The sequence below is a fragment of the Petromyzon marinus genome, chromosome 2, assembly GCF_048934315.1.
Source record: "Petromyzon marinus isolate PM22_M1 ecotype Great Lakes invasive population chromosome 2, UKy_Petmar_22M1.pri1.0, whole genome shotgun sequence".
In the NCBI taxonomy this organism is placed as follows: domain Eukaryota; kingdom Metazoa; phylum Chordata; class Hyperoartia; order Petromyzontiformes; family Petromyzontidae; genus Petromyzon; species Petromyzon marinus.
In genome coordinates this window covers 17,243,569-17,264,990 of record NC_133668.1, presented here as the reverse complement: position 1 = coordinate 17,264,990, position 21,422 = coordinate 17,243,569, and the positions used below count along the sequence as shown (strand labels likewise).

At 42.4% G+C, this 21,422-nt stretch overlaps 1 protein-coding gene across 3 annotated transcripts in view; it reads left to right on the top strand.

The window, feature by feature from the left end:
* The first annotated feature begins 9,326 nt into the window (after positions 1 to 9,326).
* Positions 9,327 to 21,422, top strand: part of LOC103091728 (5'-AMP-activated protein kinase subunit gamma-2) — a 48,959-nt gene continuing 36,863 nt past the window's right edge. For 2 of the 3 annotated variants that reach the window (XM_032960315.2, XM_032960338.2), the window contains exons 1-2: positions 9,328 to 9,588; positions 15,719 to 15,805. In XM_032960315.2, coding sequence (XP_032816206.1) covers positions 15,764 to 15,805 — 42 coding nt within the window. In that variant the 5' untranslated portion in view covers positions 9,328 to 9,588; positions 15,719 to 15,763. Of the gene's footprint in view, positions 9,589 to 15,718; positions 15,806 to 21,422 lie in introns of all 3 variants that reach the window. The other variant, XM_032960330.2, reaches the window with a different exon arrangement.

Sequence of the window (21,422 nt, the reverse complement as noted above, 5' to 3'; positions counted from 1 at the left end):
ACGTCTATGTTCCCACGTCTATGCTCTCCGCCTTCACCAACCCACGCTTCCCAACATGATGACATATGGTAAAATAATTGCCACGACCCGCATGGCATTGGGAGGCATCAGTGAATTTACCAAAAAAGTTCTGTATATGCCATGATAAAGTTTGTTGGTCTTCTTGGTTCTTTCGGTAAAGTCACGTAGAAGGGAATTAATAAAATAATAAAAATAAAACTATCAAATACAATTATCACGACGTTTCGGCCACAACGCAAGCAGCCGTCTTCAGGTGAAGAAACAGAGCTGTCGGAAAGACAGCGTCTTAATGAACACTGCTAAGCTTGGCAGCGTATTTTAAGCTGGGTGGGAGGAGGAGAGAGAGCCTTGACAAAGGAGTTTACATATCAACAGAGGAATTTAGCATATTGTTGACAAATGCAGATATGGGGTTAGTCACTACTTGCGGAATGTGTAGGCGGTGGGGGGTCTCAAAGTCATATTATGCTAGTGTATTATGTAGGATTAGCAGTAATAAAGGGAGGGAAATTTTAATAATAAAGAACTGCAGCAGCCAAACCACCGCGTTTCAAGCTAGTGCATTATGTGGAAAACAAAAAAGGAGTTTCTAAAGAACTACAAATACCCTACTACCATACAATAAACCGATGGAAAAAAAAATATAAACTACATCAATATAATCAATGTACTCAATATACTCTCCAATAATGCTGAGCTATTAACATAAAGTAACTGGGTATACACTACACTATATAATGAATAACATATAGTAAACCGATAAAATATATATAAACTACATCAATATTATCAATAAACTCAATATATTCTCCAATCAGCTGAGCTACTAACAATAAGTCATTATACATTACAATTCTATGTCGAAAAAAGTAGCGGTTTATTTTTCCTCAACGTTAGCACCACGGAAAGCGGCGAGCTTTGTTCAGACGGATGAGTCCATCTATGCTTGGAACGGAGGAGGGGGGAGAGAGAAACAACCAAGGTGCGCTGCTCTGTCCTGTGCTGTGTTACAACTATGCTATAGACTAGACTACTATACATTACAATATTATACCTTCCAATCTAAACTACATTGTATAATATTGTATACACAGCCCAATGTAAGCTCTAACATTATGCATTATATTGATATACCTTCAACTAAACTTTTTTCTACATTACACGACTATACACTGGAATATACATTGCCATAGACAAACCCCACCATTGAATTTTACAATGCGTTACTATACATTACCCTATACTTTAGACTATCATAATATTAGACTTGTAATATTACACTATGTATTATTCTACCAACCCTACTGTATACCACACTGCTGTATATTCACTATACAATTACGATACTATAAATTGCCTTATAAATTATATTAAACATTACACTGTTATACTATTTATTATTATACAATATGCTATAAACCATACCATTGACCGTCGCGTGAAAGGTACTCAGAGGCAATGCCAACGAATGGACTGCGGTCTGAAAGTCACCGTAAAACACAATCAATCAAGAACTGAAATGGTTTATCATGTCCTTCCAATGATTACTAAGCCAGAATCCATCTTCTTGGTTGAAATTGTCTCTTTTTTGTATTTGTCCTACCGTGTTTCAGGTCTGCTTTATGTTCACGGATGCGGTCCGAGAAATGTCGTTTGGTTTCTCCAATGTAACTGCTACCACAGAGGCAACTTAGTTTGTAGACGCCCAGGTACTGTATGTCTGGAACCACATATTTTACAGACGGGACCAGATCACGGATTTTATGTACTCTGTTGCTAAGCTTAGCAGTGTTCATTAAGACGCTGTCGTTCTGACAGCTCTGTTTCTTCACCTGAGGACGGCTGCTTGCGTTGTGGCCGAAATGTCGTGATAATTGTATTTGATTATGTTTTATTTTTATTATTTTATTATTTCCCTTTTACGCGAACTTTACCGAAATCACCAAGAAGATGAATTCCTGCAGTCACGAAAGCTTTAAATCGAAATTTAACCGCCTCTACAGGGAGGGATTCCAAATAACCTTGAGATCCTTCAACAAACTCCGGGATAAGAAGGCTCAACTAATCGAGTCTCTCACCTTTCTGAAGAGATGCCGCAACTCTAAGGTAATACCAACCGCATTTACACTAACCTCTGCTGCTGTAACTTCTTCTAATGCAAAACGAATTCTATCTAGAACTAGCTTAGCTCTTATCTCAGAAAAAATCAGACTTACGCGCACCAAACTAGATCAGTTAGACAAGACACTCTACAAATCACACTTATCATTGACGGCAACAATGTCCACATCGGATTAGGAACATGTAGACAATATGACTGCCTCTTCAACTGCCACTATGTCGACCAAATGTAAGGACAACTTGATTTCCAAATTCAACCTCCTTTTCAACAAAAAATCGGACCCACACACCAAAAAGCTAGACGTTAACAAAGTCGTAATTAATCTCAGTAACAGTTATATTTCTGTTGGTCTGAAATCCGTTTTAGCTAAAGGGCTAAACTTTGCAGTCACACCTAGACACATACCATTTAATGATATCATTGCCCATGTCAACGTGGCTCTCAAGGGCCTGGGTCACATCGCTGCAGATGTAGCAAGATCTGAAATCACTGCTACCATCAAAAACGCTGAGATGCCAGCTAGCAACATCAGCAATGATGAGCGGTTTGAATTATCTCAATTAAAAAAGAGACATGACATTATCATCCTCTCAGCCGACAAGGGCAATGCCACTGTCATCATGGACAAAATAGAATATAACAACAAAATTCAGGAACTACTCAACGATGGCAGCTATACAAAAATAAGAAGAGACCCCACCAACAGCCTCGTCATTAAAACCAACAAAATAATTTCTGATTCAACTGCATTAATTGATCAAACCAAACAGTTCTTGTTGAAACCTTCTGCGGCCAGGCCACCAAGATTATATGGCCTTCCAAAGATACATAAAGAAGATACACCCCTTCGTCCCATCGTCTCTACTATCAACTCCCCCACCTATAAACTGGCTTGTTTTTTGTCTGAAATTCTGCGGCCTTTTACTGGAAAAACCACCTCTGCGGTACTAAACTCTACTCACCTGGTATCGACAATCAAGGGTATTTCCCTGTCCCCAGACGACCTGCTTGTCAGTTTTGATGTGGTTTCCTTATTCACCAAAGTTCCTGTACCTGGCACCATCACAATCATTGAAGACTTGGTTCATCAAGGACTGCATACTGATGTACCCCCCCTGGTGAGACACTGCTTAACCAACACATACTTCACCTGGAATGGAACTTTCTACAAACAAACTGAGGGCACCCCAATGGGCTCCCCCCTATCTCTGGTTGTAGCCAACCTTTCCATGGAGAAATTTGGGACTGATGCCATCCAGACTGCCACTCTACGCCCGACCTTATGGAAGAGGTATGTGGATGACACTTTTGTCATCTGGCCACATGGCCGGCCGGCTCTAGACCAATTCCTCGACCATATACATTCCATACACCCAGCCATCAGATTCACCATGGAAGTCGAAAAAGATGGCAAGCTACCCTTTTTGGATGTCCTAATTAAAAGAAGACCTGATGGTTCAATGAGCCACTCAGTCTACAGGAAAGCTACCCATACGGATGCTTACTTAAAACCGGATTCCCACCACCATCCATCCCAGAATAATTCTCTCATCAAGACTCTACATCATAGAGCCCAATGCATCTCCGACCAGGAACACATTGCCAGTGAACTCAAGCACGTACACCAAGCTCTCAAGGCTAATGGTTACTCCGACTACACAATCTGCAAAACCATCACTCCAACCATGAAGGATCCTCTTGAGGAGCCATTCAAAACCATCACCTTACCATACATTGCAGGGGTCACAAAAAAGATATCCAAAATCCTGAATAAACACAAGATCCAGGTCCGATTCAACACAGTACATAAAATCTGTGATCTGGTCCCGTCTGTAAAAGATGTGGTTCCAGACATACACTACCCGGGCGTCTACAAACTAAGTTGCCTCTGTGGTAGCAGTTACATTGGAGAAACCAAACGACATGTCTCGGACCGCATCCGTGAACATAAAGCAGACCTAAAACACGGTAGGATGAACACCTCAGCCGTGGCAGATCACTGTTATAATTCAGTGGGCTCACATGACATTGACTTCTCCAAGACGGAGGTTCTCTGCAAGCCATCCGGCTACCATGAGAGATTCGTTCATGAGGCCATTCACATATACAAAAAAGAGACAATTTCAACCGAGAAGATGGATTCTGGCTTAGTAATCATTGGAAGGACGTGATAAACCATTTCGGTTCTTGATTGTGTTTTACGGTGACTTTCAGACCGCAGTCCATTCACTGACATTGCCTCTTAGTACCTCACGCGACGGTCAATTGTATGGTTTATAGCATATTGTATAATAATAAATAGTATAAGTGTAATGTTTAATATAATTTATAAGGCAATATATAGTATCGTAATTGTATAGTGAATAGAGAGCAGTGTGGTATACAGTAGGGTTGGTAGAATAATACATAGTGTAATATTACAAATCTAATATTATTATAGTCTAAAGTATAGGGTAGTGTATATGAACGCATTGTATAATTCAATGGCGGGGTTTGTCTATGGCAGTGTATAGTACGGTGTATGTTGTGTAATGTGGAAAAAAAGTTTAGTTGGAGGTATATCAATATAATGCATAATGTTAGAGCTTATATTGGGCTGTGTATACGATATTATACAGTGTAGTTTAGATTGGAAGGTATAATATTGTAATGTATAGTAGTCTAGTCTATAGCATAGTTGTAACGCAGCACAGGACAGAGCAGCGCACCGTGGTTGTTTCTATCTCCCCCCTCCTCCGTTCCGAGCATAGATGGACTCGTCCGTCTGAACAAAGCTCGCCGCTTTCCGTGGTGCTGACGTTGGGGAAAAAGAAACCGCTACTTTTTTCGACAGAATTGTAATGTATAGTGACTACATGTTACGTGTACACGTCAGTCTCTTTCTTCGTCGTGTCTCCTGTCCAACATATATGGTCTTATCCCAATATTCTGTACAGGCCTCCGCTTTCTAGTGTTGTCATTGCCAAATCTTGAGGAGTGCATTGTGGTGCTGCAGGGCATGGTTTGCTTCTCCTGACAAGCACATTGGTCGGTTGTATAGAAGCTCCACGAGTCAGTAATAATACATGTCAGCAATAAGGCTTTTTTTTTAAAGGCTATGCGGGCACAGCATGTGTTTTTGCTATTTCGTCCAAAAGTTATGGGAGAAAAAACGCTTTTTCCCAGCCTGTCCCCAAAATTGGTGTAATTTCTCCTCCTCGTATTTCAGTTTCATTTATTTGGTATAGCCCTGTGAGCCATTCGGCTCTTGAGACTGTGAACTCGGGAGTGCCAGGCGCTGCTGTAATGTGGTGCAGTCATCTGTAGCCATCGGGGGAGCTTCAGCAAAACCAGAACAAGGACCGGGGCTGTGGTCAGCCCACATGCTGCAAGTGAGTCAATAAATCAAATAACCCCTATTTGTGGCCGTGTTCACACTAGTTTTCTCATAAAGCAAAGTCGAGCTGATTTAAACAGTGCGGGCCACTGTTGGAGCTCGGTGTCACATCCCTTTCTCCACTTGTCTGTGTTGCAAAGTGTGTTAAGTTGTCTCCACTTGTCCCTGCGTCTTCACGTGCCTCCACTTGTCTCCATGTTTCCACTAGTCTATGTGTCTCTGCTTGTCTGCATATCGCTATGTATCTGCGCGCCTCCACTTGTCTTTGTGTATCCAAGTGTCGAGTTGTCTGCTTGTCATCATGTGTCTCTTGTCTCCATTTCCTTGCGTTTCCAAATATTAGCACTTATCTGTCTTCAAGTGTCTAAACCGAGAGGCGAATGGACTAAAATATATTATTTATATATTAAGACACGAAGCGGGAGATCTGCTTATATGTGATTTTATCTATAATTCGCACAACGTGATGTGTTTGTATGTTAAAAGGTTTGTGTTTGTTGCCTATGAAATGTATTACAAATAAAACATAAAACACAGGGGAATCCTTTTCCAGTCATTTTCTAAGAAAAACACCAGATTGTTGTAGGTGAGAATACTTTTCAGATGTGCAGCCCGCTTCTAAAACCACTGATGAATGAGGGTCTTGCCCCACCATGGGGGTTATTGACCATACTTACTAGACGTCTGTTAAATGTTGACTACAGGAATTCATATTATTTGGTTCTTTCTGTAAAGTCACGTAGATGGAAGAAAAATAATAACACAAAATAAAGTGACTAAAAATAATAAAAAATAAAAAAACACTCATGTAGACTGTAGCCTGGTTCTTAATAGAAATGAGTGTACTGGCAGTCTATAATGTAGACTGTAGCCTGGCTACTAAGTTTGGTTAATGTACTGGCAGTCTATAATATAAACTGTCTCAATGGTTATTAAGAACCAAAAATAAGTCTACATTATAGACTGCCAGTACGCTCACTCAGGTTAAGAACCAGGCTACAGTCTATATTATGGACTGCTAGTACGCTCAGTTTAATAACCATTGCTACAGTCTACATTATAGACTGCCAATACGGTCATCAGCTTAAAAACCAGGCTACAATCGACATAAACTGGGAATACACTCACCAAGGTTAAGAACCAGGCTACAGTCTACATTATATACTGCCAATACACTAACCGAGGTTAAGAACCAGGCTACAGTCTACATTATAGACTGCCAGTACACTCACCAAACTTAATAACCAAGCTAAAGTCTTCATTAGTGTGTTTTTTATTATTATTTGATATTCACTTTAATTTTTATTATTTTTCTATCTACGTGACTTTACCGAAAGAACCAAAGAATATAGACATCTGTTAAAAAGAGCTTCATAGCTCATCGGATTCCTCCAGTCTAAATAAAGATTCTGATACTTTACTGCACTGGTCAGTACGGGTTGGTGAAGGCAGTTGGCATGGACATCGCAGCATGGCTCAGTGCAACAACAGTGTACTGCCCTCTGCTGACAATGTTGGAGAAAACAGTTTGCATAATGAACTCGTTTTGTCAGTGGCCTTATCAGCGGCACGAAATCTATGCAGCACGTATTAGAAAACTGCCTAAACTCAACAGGGAAGTTCAACTTCTGTAGGCCCACCCCTTCCTCTTGAGACCCCGTCTCCTTTATATATGCCCCGCCCCTTATGATGCAGGCTCCGCCCCTTTATTATTCGGCCGGTTCCACACCATAATTCACTGTTGACAAGTGTTTTCATTTGCTTCTGTAGGTTTAAACAATATATTTGTTACAGAAACGTCACGTTTAAAAAACATGTTTTTTTAATTTAAAATGGCAGGTATTTTTTAAATTTATCCTGTACCTGAGCCATTTTTATTTTAAGTGCTTGGCATGGTTGCCCATTCCAGATTTTTGATCCATGCTTGTGGTATTTCACAACATTGGGGTGTTTCTGAGGCGAGTCATTGGAATTGTCGGAAATACATGAACATTTTTTACCCACAATTGCAGTCAGGTTTGTTTTTCTCGGTAAGACATTTGGATGGAAACCCCGTTGTTGTTTCTCCAATAATGTTTTCCAAATACAGTAAATAAAATATCATCGCAATATTCAAGCTCACTGTGCCCTACACTGGTAAACAATCGTAAAGAAAATAAATATCAGGTCAGCGCTTTGTAGGCATGACTGGGAGTTTCCTGTGCATTAACACGGTAAAAAAATTGGTTACCTGAACTCTGAAAAACCACTGTTCCATACCAATTACAGTAGAGTATTTGGCTGCTATAAATTGCCACTTAATTGGGCTATCATTTGTGGTCAGGTCGCTTCTGAAAAAGAACTATATAGCTCAGCGGGCTTTACCGAATAGAACCAAAGAGTATAAAAAATAAAAATAGTTGAGTAAAAAATTTAAACGTTTTAGTCTAATGCGCAGTCGTGTTCGCTTGGTGTATATAATCAGTATGTCAGTTATCTTATGAGAATATACATATCGGACACGTCTAAAAGTGAAATTAGCTATGATTCATATTTACAGATGAAAACCAAAAATAATGAGATAATTCTACATCGGGCGTTCAAATTGTGACATTTGGACGCCTTTTGAGTATGTCCTGTACAGCGGTAACCTAATCCGCTCTACCATCCCCAACAACCCAGCAATGTTGGGTATCTCACGCACGTTGGTCTCCGACGTTTTGCAGCACGCAGTAATACGAGTCTGAATTAATTCAAATGCCGCTGATATAAATAACCTGGCCCCGCACGTGGGGAACGGTGGGATCTCCACCGTCGACTTGAGGTCTGTTCCCATCTCCCACGTGGCCCACACCCGCACACCGGGCTGAGCGCGCCGGCCGCTTCGTTTCGTAACTAAAAAAAATTACTGCAAATAAGCAGACGCAATACGTGTCCCTCATACGACTATCTGCCTCGCCACACGCACAAGTTTGGGGCCGTCCATAAATGACGTCACGCACTTAGGGGGGGTTAAGATATTTGTGACGAGGCTGGGGGGACTTTGAGAAATGTGACGTCACATCAAAATGAGCAACTTTAAATAAATATAGACAACACGTTCTACTTAATTAAATATACTTTTAAAAAAATGTTTTCTCCTACGACATCAGAGTGCAGCGCCACATTAAATACGCACTACAATGACAATAGTTTAAAGCGATTTGAAGCATGTATTAGTTTTTTTTGGGGGGGGGGGGGCAGAGCTTTGTGACGTCATATTTGAGGAGGTGGGGGGGGGGTCTGACTTGTTGTGACGTCGTGTGACCCCACGGCCTTCTAGTAGCGCGTAATTTCATTTGCACCTTTTCAATTACAAGCCGACTGGACGGATTTAAGACGTTCACTGTCTCATCAGCAGAGTCGTTTGTTACTTAAAACGACGGTGAGCTGCCAGAAGTTCGAGGCAAGGGGCATTCCCCTTTGCCTTCCGTCCAATACGGGGTGCGGGCACGGGGGGAGGGGGGGCACCTGGTTCCTTTCGGAAGGTGGCCGTCCCGACAACCCGCAGCGATCATCACGATCCCCATGGGGTTAGATAGCCCGTAGGCGCACCACTGCACATCACATTTTTCACTTTCCCCGTTGTCTTGCGCTGACACGCTGAAGTTCGTGGGTGGCACCAATCTATAACATAACACAACAGAGGTTGGTTTAAAATAAATAAATAATTCCTGCTCTTTTTTTCGCTCTCTCCTCCCATTGGAGGGACGCGCACGAGGGGCCCACCCACGCGGCTCGGCCAATCGACAGGCGTCTAGGCGGGGTACTTAAAGCGACTACGGTGGTGGGGGGGGGGAGCACGTGGTTCCGGGTACTCAGCCGAGCGTCTCCTCGCTTCGTGTCCACAACTCCCTGGCCGCAAACCTCCCTCCCCTCCCTCCCCCCCCAGGGGTCATCGGCGAGCGGAGAGCGAGCGGTGAGCGGCGGTGTCTTCACCAGGGAGTGGACGTGTCGCGGGACTCTTGACCGGCGATCAACGCGCGAGACCCCCCACTCCCTTCCTCCTCACCACCACCACCACCCACCACCTCCTGCCTCGCTTGCACAGGTCACACCTTGTACACACCTGCGATGCGCGCTGCACACGAGACACTGACATCGTAAAGCGTTACGCCCAGACACCACCACCACCACCTCTGATCGCGCTTCTCGCCACCACCACCGCTTTGCTTTCAGCACTCGCGCCGCGTGCCAACGCTTTACCACGTGGCGCCCCCCCCCCCCCCAGACGTCGCACAGTCTTACGCTGACAACTTTAACTTTACATTCGACAACAATCGATCGTATTGCATTTAAATTAAATCGCATCTTAAGAAGACCCCTTACGAAAAAGTGCACGAGGGTCTAAGGTTGGGGGTTGGGTGGGGTGGGAACACGGAAGAGCACAGAGAGGGCAGCAAACAGCCCTGAATGAAGCAACCGGGGCCTAACAGCAACAACATCGAGAGCCCCAGGGCATCTTTTAAGGAGGGCCTTAGATCCCATGCAGGGAAAGTCACATTCTGCAACATTCAGACTCTGTAAGCTCGCACCCTGCGCTTTGCACCAACGTGTGTTACCTTCTAGCTGAACTTGTGGTGGCTCAACATCTGTCTGCGGTGCGTTACGGGTAAGCTCGGCGCATTGAGCTTTTTAAAAAAACATTCAAGCAACAGTTGTGGCAACTTTATTATTCATTCGATGCGAGTGCGCACATGCACTTTGACTGACCAGCTCGTGTTCGTGTTGATTATCCCATTGCATGCAGGCGTTCGGATCTGTTTCCCGAAGTAAAGCCCATTGAACTGAAATGTGTTTTTTATTTCAAAAGGCCACTTGGCTGCTCGTTTATGCAGAGAGTCGTGCAGCTGTCGCTGTAGAATGATGCAGATGTAACCCATGATAATATAACGGAGTTGGATCCTTGACTTTCATAAAGGTCTGGCTGTTCACCAGCATTTGTTAAAGCAAGCACGACTGCTGCTAATGCGCATTGTCGAAACCGGTCCAGAGTTTGCTTGTGTTGAATGAACCATTGCTGATTGTATCATCATAATTTAATCCGTGCGGTAGGATCTATAAACATCGCATTTATATATATTTTATGTGGACTTTTATGTGGCAGGCGTGTGTTTAGGAAGCTATGAGAATAGGTTTTCCCTTTTTTTTCTGGCAACAAAACAGGTGTTAAGGTGTTTAAACACCAAACTGAAACCTTTTGCAGGGAATCATGTCTGCATTAACCACAGATACTTGTGAAAATACAAACAAAAAACATGCTCTAACAGTACGTGCCTTGTCTTGGAAACTGATTGGTCCACACCAGAGGCAGCTTTCTTTAGAGCCAAGTCTGAAACGGTGTTAGACCAGAGGACGCCAAAAGGCGAACAGCACAAAGACAATGCCACTATCAGGACAATGAGAGATCGGAGTGAGCAGCTACGTCATGTTGCGAGAAAAAATGGGAAAACCTATTCTTCTATTTTGGTACTGGCAAAGGAGGTCCCATGACGTAGCTGCTCACTCCGATCTCTCATTGTCCTGATGGTGGCATTGTCTTTGTCCTGTTCGCCTTTTGGCGTCCTCTGGTCTAACACTGTTTGAGACTTGGCTCTAAAGAGAGCTGTCTCTGGTGTGGACCAATCAGTTTTAAAGACAATGCATATACTGTCAGGGCATGGTTTTTTTGTTTGTATTTTCACCATAAGTATCTGTGGTTAATGCAGACATCATTCCTTGCAAAAGATTTCAGTTTGGTGTTTTAACGTCTTAACACAACTGTTTTGTTGCCAGAAAAAAGGGCAAAACCGTCTTCTTATATTTTGACACCGGCCAAAGGAAGTCCCATGATTTAGAAAGCTGCTTCGTTCTTTTTGCCACGTATATGAAGCGGAGTTGGGTTAATTCTCAGCGGGTAATAAGTGCATGTGTGTGAAGTGTAAATAGGTCGTTGCCATTTGGCATTAACGTTTATATGTTTCTTACATTGTCGATGAGAGGTTCTGTTAATTAAATACCTTGTAATCGGATTACATGTTAACGGTAATTTGCGTGGCGTTTACCAAGAAGCATTCTGGTCACATCGTTATACAAGTTTGCCTTTGTGCACCTACAGTACATGTCTCTTGTTGCGCTCCAGAATCAGAAGTGTATTTACCGAGTAAAGCCCATTCACCTATATAGCGCATGTTTAAGGACAACTCGGCAAATCATGCCTCTACGTGAAATCGTATTGGCGGCCAGTGCACTTGTTGCAGTCATGCAAATTTTAGGAAGCATTAAATGTCTATTTTCATGGGCATTTGTTTTTGTTCCATGTGCTCCATGGGGCCATGCAGATTCCTATAGCAAGTGAGATCAGCTGTTACATGTGGGAGTGATGAGACGGATTTTTTTTCACTTATCTCGCATTTTAACCACGAGTAATGAACTCGATGTTTCGCCGTAGATAAATTGGACCGTTGACATCTAATGAATTGCTCTTGCATTTAGTTAACCACAAGACATTTCTTATCCACTGAAGAGTCCCAAATGCGAGAATGAGTGTTTGCCGTGGTTTGTGCCCCACGGGGTAGATTTAACAACATAGGTGTGCAGTGCATGCACAAACATTTTTCTAGACCACCAGTTACAAAGAACGAAATGTGGCTGTTTTGTCATTTAGACCACCTACTCTGAAAAAGTAGCATCCATACTAACCGTAACTCCTTTTAAGTTGATGGTCTGGATAATACTGAACTTTTGTCCATACATTAGTACTGTACATACCTTTCATGTTAAATCTATTTGTTACCAACCTGAATTCATTTTTATCTTGATGGGTTTTCTCATTTCTTAAATTTGAATTGCTCCAGGGGATGAAGGCCTTAACATGGCATGCTCACCTCTTCCCAGTGCATTTAAACCCTGAATTATAATCACAGCATTGCTTATCGGTTCGATTCCAACTAATGAAAAATAGCTCAAGAAGCAGAAATGTCCTGTGAGCGGCAATTGTAATTAAATCCATGTGCACACGTGCTCTGAAATTTAAATGACCTTTCGGTCCATTCAGGCCACGCCACAAGGCCTGGTGCATCTGCACTGCGATTTGGCCTGTGTAAGTCTCCATTGTGCAAATCACGGGAGTGATTAATGTGGTCACGAGTCGCACGCATTTTTACATCTTTGTGAATCAATAAACATTCACGAAGTTTGTTTGGCAACCTGCCTTTTAACAGAGCCAGTTTGCACAGGATTAGTTCCTCCATTCACGCAGCTGACTTAAATAGTACATTTATAAGCGTGAGGTATAGAATGCCCCGATGTGGTTCGAATGGTGGCGTTTTGTAAACGTGAATCAAGCAATTTTTTTGGCTGTTACTTGTTTATTATAGACTTTGGTCATGCACATTAGTATAAGCCATTAACATGTAACTTGTTTGCTGTATTTTGGAGAAGCTATCCCGAAGTAAAAAAAATCCTATTCAATAAAATAATCTTCCCCTCTTTAAATAACTGCAACAGATTCCTGCATTATATCAGCTTGTGAAATATTTACATCCATGAGTGCTGATTAGTTTGTCAAAAAATTTGGTTTCAGAAAATGCCCTTCATACTGAAGCATCGTACTATAAACAAATTATTTTTTATAGCACAGGACTCCTTTTGAATTGTATCTCGTGAGCATTTTCATTTGAAATAAGCAGCAGTAAACTGGGTCGCTTATTTTCCTGTGCACCTTTATAAAAATGTACTTTTAAATACCTTCAAGAGAACACGAAAGCAAACGCATCATATTCATGGGTATGGCGTATTTTGTTCACAAATTATTTGCAAAGTAAAATTTGTCAATTTATTCAAGGTTGCAATTGCAATCTGTATCTGATGGATTAGATGACACTCATTTAACCTTGGGTTCCGGACATGAAGTTTCTTGTATTGGATATTGGACTAATCATATCAGCTGTGTATCTGTTACATAGGACGAACATAATTAGCTTTGTGATTTAACGTGTCAATGACAGCAATTGGGAAATTATCTATTCGGTATCTCTACCCAGAGCCTTAATTTTTCAACCCATTCCTTTGCGTGATATCCGACAATTGTAGACTAACAATAAAGGAACACCCACTTCCAGACATCGGCATGCCCTGTTGCCCTGCTCTGTCAGCATTTACAGTTGGTTGGGATTATTGAATGTCGTTCAGGCAATTGCATGCTGATGAAGGGGACCTAGCACAATCTTGCCGCCCCTTGGCCCTCCGTTGAGCCAGTGCCACGTTGGTTTCCAGTGCAGGCTCGTTTGCGCCTCCGATTCGCACGGGTGGCTAGGTATGGTGGGCTTGTGGTTATGTGGAGTATGAAGTGCGTTGTTTTAGATGTTTTTTTTGCAAAAATAATGCAAACTATGATTATATAGCAATGGAAGAAACGTTGGAGGATATCTCTATTTCCAGTTCAAATCCTGGTTCAGATCGCCGTAGCCCTTAATGGCTACTGGATCAATAAAATATTTTGATTGGTGGTTGTTCTATGGAATAACTTTCCACACCATAGCAATGTGGAGTTTTTTTGTTATTGACTGTTATAAAAACATGAGCTCCCGTCCCTTAAGCAGCAAACAATTAAAAAAATCATTGTTTTGTTTCGTTTGTCATTCTGCTTTACATAACTAAATGTTATATCAACCCCTTTGTACATACAGCACATAGTGTTGAAGTGAATTATGTTTTAGATCTGCCTAGTGGCATATGGTTTAGAAACTATTACAATAACAAGTTAAGATGCTGTTTCTCAACCTGTAATTTTTGTGAATTCCCTCAAGTTTATAACTGGATGCTTGGTCAGCTCGTGAGAGTCCTGGCACTTGGAATTTTTTAAAGAACCTTATAAAGTTGTTGTCAACTCCCCTCTTCTTATACCGTGGGGTCGTCTTGTGTGCAAGCTCATTTTGACGGACACGTTACGCGTCCTATTGTTTCTTTGTGCCAGCCCTCGGCGCGTTGCATACAAAGATCCGTATAAAGTTTATTCGGCTGCATAGTTTGCTTTTTTCGTGTAATCTTTTCTAGTGGGGCGGAATGGCCTACTCCTGTATGACGATGCCCCCGTTTCCTGGGGGAGGGTTGGGTGCAGGTAGAGTTGGTAGAGAGCAATAGCACGATGTTGACTGCCACAAAATTCTGGCGTTGAGCCAAGCATGTGCAAATACAATTGGCCCGTGTTGCGGAACGTTGTCCTGTCCCGGCTCCCCACGTGGCAGTTCCTCGGTCAGGCTCACGTGCATGGCCGACTTGTGGAATTGTCTCTTTTGGCAGTAGGTGTGATTTTATGTTTTTCAGATTTGCACGTGTGTACATGTGTGGATATCTGGGAGCGGTCGTGTAGGGGTTATAGCGCTGCGCTACAAACCCAGCGACACGTGTTTGATTTCTGCTCATGACCAGTAACAGTGGCGAAATATTTGAACCCTAAATGCGTACCTTGTGCGGTGTGTAAACATCACCACTGGGGAGTCCAATGCAGTCGGGTGTGGTGCTGGTTACCCACCCCCTCGTGTATCGTGCAAGCCTTCATATGTGCTCACAGCACTTGCCTCAACAGTCTGTTAAGGATGTGTACGTATTTGATCTTTGGTCATTTTGCAGCTTGCGTTGCATGGTGTATTTTGTGTAACGTACGGTATTTGTGAGTCTTTGTCTTTTGTACAGTGTGAGAAGTATGATATTTGTGGTTTAAGTGTGTGTTATGGTGTGTGCTTTGGATATATACGCACGCGTGTGTGTGGGGGTATAGTATTTGTGTTCAGGTGTGTTGTGGATTAGTACGTAGCTCGGTTTGGCTGTTATGGAATGTTTTGAAATATGTATCTATATACTCTATACGAGTGTGCATCACATTTTCCCCAACAATGTGTATACTGTATTGTAATAATAGTACTGTATACACTCACATTTTAGTACGAGACATATGCAGTCGCCACATGGAAAAAGTTTACCCCAACGATTCTATTATATCCATCCTTTTACTTAGCAACATGGCTTTGAAACATGTGTGAATTGTATACATGCAATTGCTACGCACCAGTCTGAAACGTACATTGAATTGTATGTTACGGAAGATTTCAAGGTGTTTTCGTGACACTGGTTTTTGTATATTTTTTTGCTCTGAACTGTGGCGCTGTGCTGAAGTGTTTGGTGTGATTTTTCTTCTGCAGGTGTTTCTACCGTGAGAGTGCGGCCGGCAGCGAGCGACTCGCACCATGGCGGAGTCCGAGTACGTTCTGGAGGAGGAGCTCTCGAAGGTTCGTACCTGGTGAACAGTTCAGATGCCAGCTCCGCCAATGCAGCTGCATCGTGCCTCCGATGTGACCTCAACATGGGCTCGGTTGGCTTGACACCCCAGAAATTCTGCCTCCCTAAGTAGGATTTGTATTTGTTCCTTGCCCTAAGTATTTAAAGCAATACAGGGTAACATAATTACTGTTTTTAATGAGAGGAAGGTTTTTGGATTTTGTTGATCTGAAACATTTTATGAAAATAAATTAGCAATGGCCCACAGTTAATCTTAGCCGCAGGCCAAGTGGAGTGGGTGTAATACAGTAATATAACTTGTGCATTGTCTGATCTCACAATGACACAATGTTGTCGCAACGCACTTTTCTGATAATATTCCCAAGAGTGACAAATCATATCTTTTCTAGATTTAATGCTTTCGTGACTGCAAGGATCCATACTATTTGGTTCTATTCGGTAAAGTCACGTAGGTAAAAAAATATAACAACAAAAATCACGACGTTTCGGCCACAACACAAGTGGCCTTCATCAGGTGAAGGGACCAGACTGTCTAGAGGACAGCGCTGGAGTGAACACAGCCAAGCTCAGACCGTGACCTTTAATAAAGGTCGCGGTTTATTTTTTTTTACCTACGTGACTTTACCGAATAGAACCAAAGAGTAAAGCATATCTTGCTTATGTGGTGATAAGGCCACCATTGCCACATACATTATTATATGCTGTGTTGCCCTCGATACTGACATTGCTAAAGTTATGTAACGCAACAGTTAAAGCTGTGTGATGTCACTTGTTTTTAAATGGTTGCTTAGTGATGTTCCATTAAGTTGGTGGGCAATATAATTTTTTTTCAACCTCTGCCAATTGACTTGTCAATCTGATGTATGTGTCGTGAGCGACTTTTGACACTTCTAGTCGAAGGCTTCTTATTTATTAAGAGCACACAGGGGCGATACACTTCGTAACGTGGCTACACCTAGGCTGTCCAAACACGTAGCCCATCTGTCCTGCTACACGACACTGGCTGGTTGACGAGCGTAGCGGCGGCGACAAAGCTGGTCTTGCAGAAGAACAGCCACGTGGGCGAAGAGATGACGATGGCAGCGACGCAACTAGGACCCAGACCCCACGCTAACAGCCCCGAAGCTCTGGTTCGGTGCTCCTTATATCTGCCTGGTGTGGCCAAGCTCCACCTCTGGCCACGCCCCCTTTCTAGAACCTACTAGACCCTTCAGGATGGTTCCCGGCGCTTCTCGACTGACTCCGCCCTTAACCGGCCGGCAGGTGTCACCCTGTCATTGCATATGTATTACCTCCACTGTAAATTATATTCTGTAGTGTAAGTGATCCTGAGATACATGCCATCAATAATCCTTTAGTCAGTATTTGTGTATATATATAGCCATGTTAATGTATGTCATGTTAATACATTTAATTTTTTTTAATGGTTAACATCTAGTTGAAATCTTATTGGTTGTTGCTGTTAGATAATAACACGTATATTAGAAGGCAGCTCAGGTGACTGTTATTTTGACTTCCTGGACTGATTGATAAACAAATTACTTAATTTGTATGTGAGATTCTTCATCAACTTTGCTGTGAGCTGAAGCAATCATTTGTAAGTTAAACGCTTGTACACAATTTTTGAATGTTGGTTACGCCTGGGTCTTAACATAAATTTGTCAAGATAGATATGTGGCCTCACCAAAAATCTGTTAGGAATCCTAATATTGGCTACAAAAACTGTTAAGGTGGATCATAGTCAGTTAGAATTCATTGACACCCAGTGACTTAGGTTCATTTCCTATCTCTGCACATTTTAATAAAAAAACAAGAAAATAAATTTGAACCAGGACTGGGCCTCCTTTAGATTACCTTGGCTTTAATACCTAACATGGAGTGATAGGCTACCTTGTGGGCAGCAGAGGGTGGTACAGCTGCGTCGCCAACATGCACGGGCTGGCGTGAAGAGCGGTCATATAACTCCCATGGCATGGGGAGGTGTTCCTTCCAGAAGTTGAGTGGCCAAGGGCTGTACATGTGTAGTGCAGGACTTAGGAGACTAATTGTGGAGGCACCTTTTCTGAACACACACAATCTCGACTACACACACTGGATACAACACTCGCTGACTAGCATCGACCGCACTCGCTAAGGTAGCTGGTAGGCTATCTAGCAACGAGATGTCGACCGCTGACAGACGGCAGCGACGATGGCGACAGCAGCGACGATGGCGACGACACTGCCACACGCACCTTCCTGCATGGCCTTGTGGAAGGCTCTGTGCCGATAAAGTTATTTTATTTTAGTTTTCCAGTTCCGTTCAGATGACCTATATGTATACGACGTATATGTACGTCATCAGAACATAATTGAAGAAGAACTGTACATCATTAGTTTGGTTCATTGGAAATGGTTAGTCGAGTTCCTGTTTCAGCTTATACGCTCACGAGTTTCATGGCATGTAATTTGTATGCCTGTAACTAAAAGTTTTAATTCCTGTCCCATCCCATCAGGTTCCCCCCCCCATCCCATACCTTCCCATGAGCTTTTGACTGCTGGCAGAGATAATGTGATGGCAGGCACTGGCATAGCATACACTATTGCATTGGGTTTTTTTTATCTTGAGAGTTAAGGGAAAGTTGGCAGTGGTGTACAAGCATAAATCAAAGCCTCCAGATGTATTATTAATACTAGAAGCCTTTCATAATGTCACTTAGACATCACACGACCACCCAAAGAAATCTTGTAGTATCACTGATTATATAATTCTGAGTGAACAGAGGACTACTGTACTGATATTATTCGGGCTTGTTCATAAACTTTGAATTTGTTATCGTATAACATTACTGACTTTTATAGCCAATAAAAGTGAATTAATGTGGGAACCTTTGCACTGGTTTTTATACCCTCGTATCTTTTACTTAATACCTTTTAACAAAACAGTTAAGTTTTACCACCACATAAAACATTTGGTTAATTTCAATTCCATAGACCTCATGGACTATTGAGGCAAGCGTTTGCAAGTGTTCACCAAGAACAGGAATGGGGTTGCCAGCATCGCGTACGATCCCATTCATCTCCACAGCGCCGATGTTCACAAACATCGCATCAGTTACTCATCTTGGGCAGCATTGATCCATGGGAGACTAAGTCTAGTTTAGCAATGCCAACTGCTAATGCTGTGTGGCAAGGAAGTTGAGGCCGGTCGTTGGGACGTCAAGCACAGCGCCGTTGCGTCTTCCTACATGTATACATCTACTACCCCTGCATGCTTGTGCAAGCCAGCTTTATAAAGAGCAGGCTCAAAAGGACATGAGCATCCTCAAGATGGTATTCAGTCCAATTTACTGGAAGAGAATCCTGCAAGGTATTTTCAAGATGTTTTGGTGTCTGTCCAGTTGCACACTATAAGCACTATGGCTGTCGAGACAAGGGTGTCCTTTGCCAACTATCACTACGAGCAATGATACATGAAATTGGAAAAGCAGCTGTCAGTATTATGTTTTTGGTATAGCTTTTATTGCTTTCTTAATTGTGTTATGGTTGGATTAAAAAAAATTCCCTTACCCCTCCCTCGCCCCCAATTTAAGTGTATATTGTCAACATTGCCCGACTAACTTATGACGGTAAGAATTGTTGATAGCTTTACACATTCTTCACCACACGAAAGGGAGTCTGGGTGGGGTTGGAGTGAGGTGGCTCTTCGTAACCCATTTGCCACGCTGCTGCGAGGCCATGGGAGGTATGCACTGCATTAGAGGCCTGAGCGGGTGTGATATGGGCTGTGTCGGGTTTCTGCTGCATGTCGTGTCCCTGTGTCAGTTTGTGAATAACACCGGATCAACATGCACTGCCCTCCCTGCTGTTGTCTTGCAGTGATGTGGGCACCATTACAGATTTGAGGGAGCTGTTGCCCTGCTTCGAGTAGTGGAGTGTCGGTGCGGGCGAGCTCGTGCACAGGGACAGGGTTATTTCTGTATCAAAGTTCGTAGTTGAAACCAATTGAGTTAACTTTTGACCAGTTGTGTGGAAGTTGTCGAACCGTATTGACATTATGGTTATAACAGAACGGATGGACGAATAGCCAGGTGCTCGATAAGCTTATGAGAAGTTGCCAGCCGTAGCTAAAAGTAACTAATAAAATATTTACCACTGTACGATCTCTATACAACACATTTTCTTTCTTAAAAGACTTGAGTGATGAACAGAACAAACAAATAGAAGGTAAGTTCTGAAAGGGAAACTGTCAGAACGATAATATTGAGGCCTAAAGTGTGCAGGTTAAAGGGATGTACAATGGGCATCGATCGGCCATAACCTGCAGGTTTCGGGTAATATACGATGGTATTCATAAGAGGGCATTTAATGCCAAAACCAAATAAAATAACACGAGCATTGAAACTGCCCAAGTAATTAAAACGATTAAAAAAACCGTACATTGCAGGAGTAACTGATAAACTAGCCAGATGTTTGGAAAAACAAAACATCCGAGTAAGATTTGGCACGGTACATAAAATACAGAAATTAATATCTGGTACAAAAGGTGTATTACCGACGCTATCAACAGAAGGTGTGTACAGGGTTAACTGCAAGTTGGTAAATGTTATGTTGGGAAAACAGGACGAATGATCAGCACAAGATTAAGAACATCAGAGACATTAAATTATCCCAAATACAACTGTCGACAGTAGCAGAACACTGCCAATAAGGACACTCAATTGATGTTGATAATGTTGAAGTTCTGTGCAAAACTAGCTACTACTGGCCAAGACTAATTAAATAAGCTATCGAAATTGAAAGAAATAAAAATAACTTTAACAATTCGGATTGCTACCGCCTTAGTGTTGCGGCGAAGCGAATAATCAAATAATACATTATTTAAATGCATGCCTATAATGGGCAACATACTTCAGTAGGGATTACCGTTGGTAGGGCTATTTTAACAAACACAATAGACAGGAAGGACAAGTTCCAAGGGCTCGCATAATGCACATGCATATAATGTACGTTGCCTCAGTAATCCAGCCCCCCCCCCCCCCATCATTGCAAGAGCGCAGAAGGGTGGTCAACACATCTACGGCTCTATATAAGGAATGAAACAGTAAGACTTATCCACAAATCTGGCTGTCGCTTGATGAAGCTAGTTGTAATTACTGGTGAAACGTCGTACTCGGTTTGTAAATGTTGTGGCTTGGCTCTCCAACACACCTGTGTGCTGTACTAGTGACAAATTGGCATGTTCTGTTTACGTGACAACCCTTACTAGTTGGCTGAGTCTGGTAGTGGCGGGTTTTAATGACACATTTATATATTTACGTGATCTAACCCAAAAAAACCTCTATGGAATGCAAGTGACATGTTTAACTTTGACATTTTTGCCTAATTTGTAATTGTTCACCTATGAGTCCACCTATGTGCGTATTTGGGGAAAACACTCAAAGGAAAACTACTCATTGTTCCATGAAGCTGTCGATAACATTGGTTTGTCAGGACTCTTGGTATCATACAGAGCATGGTCTCCTTATGGTCCTGATAGTGCCCATTGGTGGTATGCTTGCCACTTTTTTTTCTCTCCAGCCATAAACACATTTGCAGCTGTTATAGGTTATTACACACCAGGAAACT